Below are 2655 nucleotides of genomic sequence, written 5' to 3' on the forward strand. Positions count from 1 at the left end.
AGAGGGCCTTGGTGGTTGCCAGACCAGCAAGGCCACTAACAAGGTTCCCCTGGACCCACATAGGAGTGAGGGGCCAGAGACAACTGAAAAAAGGAGCCACTCAGAGGCTGGTGAGTCATGGCAAGGGAACTGTGCATGGCCTGTCCTATGGGAAGTGTTTGGAGTGCAGGTGCTAGAGGAGACGTGCCCACTGGGGAAACACTGGGGCACAGCATGGACAGCTCATCTGCCCTCCAATCAGCACAGGACCACTCAGTGGAGACTGGTCAGGAATAAAAAACTGCAGCGGGTGCAGTTTGCTGGAAAGACTCAGGCCTGGACCAGAGTTTCCACACAACTCAGGTGCACCAGACCTCACAAGACCTAGAAGTGATTACAAGGTCAACAATTAAAACCTGAGCTGCACAAAAAGCCTTCCCCCCAAAATCAGCAGCAAAGCAGCAGTTTAGCTCAACTCCAGGGCTCAAGTGCTGATTCCCACAGTAAGTTCCCTCATTTTAGAAGTAAGCAAAGGACAACCAATTAGTTCCAGTGCAGAATTTAGTGGTAGGAATAGCAAATAATCCAACACAGAACTGAAAGAATAACACGCACAGATCAAAGTTCTGATATTAAACAGTAAAGGTCTGATACCACAAAAGAAACTTATAAAACTTAGAAGGACTGGAAGCCCCCCTGGCTCCCAAACCAGAGTGGAGGGAAGGCCGAGGGACTCAGCCATGTCCCCCTGATGTCCCCAGCCCAGCCGTGACCAAGCCACCACTGGAAACCCCTGGGCTCCCCTGACAGAGTGAGAGGGATGCCATGGCCCCCCCTTTGCTTCTCCTCCCCCCAATCCCCTCCCCTTTCTCTTCTCCCCCTCCCCATACGTGTTCCACAACATCTTAGAATGTGAAAGAAAAAAAAATTAATTAATTAACTAAAAAAAAATACACACACACTCTACCCTCACCACCACCTTCCCCCTTGGCAAAACCTTGGGCTCTAGAACACATTGAATGCATTGCTGGCCCCAAACCTTCTCAGGAGGCCACATCCCGTTCCTCTGCTATGTGACTTGGCAGCACATCTCAGTGCAGACACCAGGTACGTCTTCCTCTGAGTCTGGGATGTTAGCAGATGTGACACCGGCAGGGGCTTGAAAAGGCATCTGCTTATTTCCGCTTTTGTCTTTGCTCCTCTGGATTACCTTTGAGCCATGCCTGAGCTGGCCTGCAGGTAAGTGAGAGAACCCAGTCACCCTGTCACTTTAACCAATCCCAAAACATTGGAATATGGTGATCTGAGGTCAAAAGAGCAGCCCGGCCAACCCCAGCCAAAGTGTCTGACCCAAGGACTCATGAGCTAAATCAGAGCTGATTATCGTTTTGTGGTTGTTTCTTTATGCAGCAGTACCATGGCACCAGGCAAATGAAACACAGGCAAACCGAAAGGACTGAGTGGAACAGAGCACCTCCACCACGCCACCACCAAGCACGAGGGACTCTGATGTGAACCAGCAATGAGCTTTTATTGTGTTCCCCCACTGAAATGTCAGGGTCTGCTTGTTACTATAGTACTGCAGACCCTATGCTGATGAATACACAGGGAAAGAGATCACAGGCCCCCTCCCTGATCACACGGGAGGTGACAGACTAAATCAATTAGAGGAGCAGCCACTAGCCTCATGCTCAGAGAAGAGTAATACTGGCGAGTTTTCTGGAACCCCAAGCCCTGGTAGATGGCTAGGGCAGACTGCTGCAAGATACACGTTACAAGGACAACTTCATTGTAGCCCCGGGTCCGGGCAAACTGGAGGACAGTCCTAACTAGGGCTTTTGCTATCCCCTGATGACGGTGCTCAAAGGCCACACAGAGGTGCAGCAGCTCCAACTGCTTCTTCTGCGAGGTGGGTTCCCCAGCGGGCCGAGCTCCCACTATGCCCACCACCTGCTCCTCAGACTCAGCCACCCAGAAGCAGGAACCATGCTCACTCAGGTAGGACTTGGTGACGTCAGACATGTCTGTGCACAAACTTAAGACTTCATATTGCTTCCAGGGATACCTGGCAAGGAACCACAGGACAGCTAGGAGGGTGAGGGTGGCCGTGAGGGCCAGGAGCCAGGAGCCAGAGACCAGGACGAGGGAGATGGGCCCCCCACCTATGAGCACGAGGGTTCGCGGCAGCTTCAGCAGGTGACAGAAGGTGGTGGGGACTTGCTCAAGTATCCCCTGGGAGAATAAGTCCAGCACCCACTTGCGGTCGCTTTCCCTGTACTTGCGGATATGAAAAGATGCCATGGGGAGACTCCTGGGTCTGAAATTCCAAGTCCAGAAGAGAGAGCCAGACATCTCTGCACACTTCCCAGCGGCCCTGGAGAAGAGAGAGGATGCCATGTGAGTGCCCCCATGGCTCCCAGCCTCCCAGGAACAGCGGAGACCCTGCTCAACGGTGTGTCTTTCTCCATTTGCCTAAAGGAAGGAGGTCACTGCCACTGGGAGAAGGTGTAGGATCAGAGAGACCTGCATTTGAATCCTGGTTCCATCCCTTTCTAGCTGCGTAACCTAGAGGATGTTACTTAGCCCCTCTGTCCCTCTGTCCCCCTGCCTTCTAGGCTTGTTCTGAGAATTTAGTACAATAACTTCCATGAAGCACTAATATGTAAAGTACCTTCC

The 2655-nt window shown here is 52.1% G+C and overlaps 1 protein-coding gene across 1 annotated transcript; it reads right to left on the reverse strand.

Annotated features, from left to right (window-relative positions):
• Window positions 1–1596: 1596 nt before the first annotated feature.
• NAT8 (N-acetyltransferase 8 (putative)) lies at window positions 1597–2280 on the reverse strand. Its single transcript, XM_063077786.1, has one exon. It carries the CDS (start codon window positions 2278–2280, stop codon window positions 1597–1599), a length of 684 nt encoding a protein of 227 aa, XP_062933856.1.
• Between the last annotated feature and the right edge of the window lie 375 nt (window positions 2281–2655).

The sequence above is a fragment of the Cynocephalus volans genome, chromosome 14 (genome assembly GCF_027409185.1).
Source record: "Cynocephalus volans isolate mCynVol1 chromosome 14, mCynVol1.pri, whole genome shotgun sequence".
Classification (NCBI taxonomy): Eukaryota; Metazoa; Chordata; class Mammalia; order Dermoptera; family Cynocephalidae; genus Cynocephalus; species Cynocephalus volans.

Excerpts from the sequence above, each read along its gene's own strand:
- NAT8 (XM_063077786.1), bottom strand. The coding sequence starts at position 2,280 with ATGGCATCTTTTCATATCCGCAAGTACAGGGAAAGCGACCGCAAGTGG.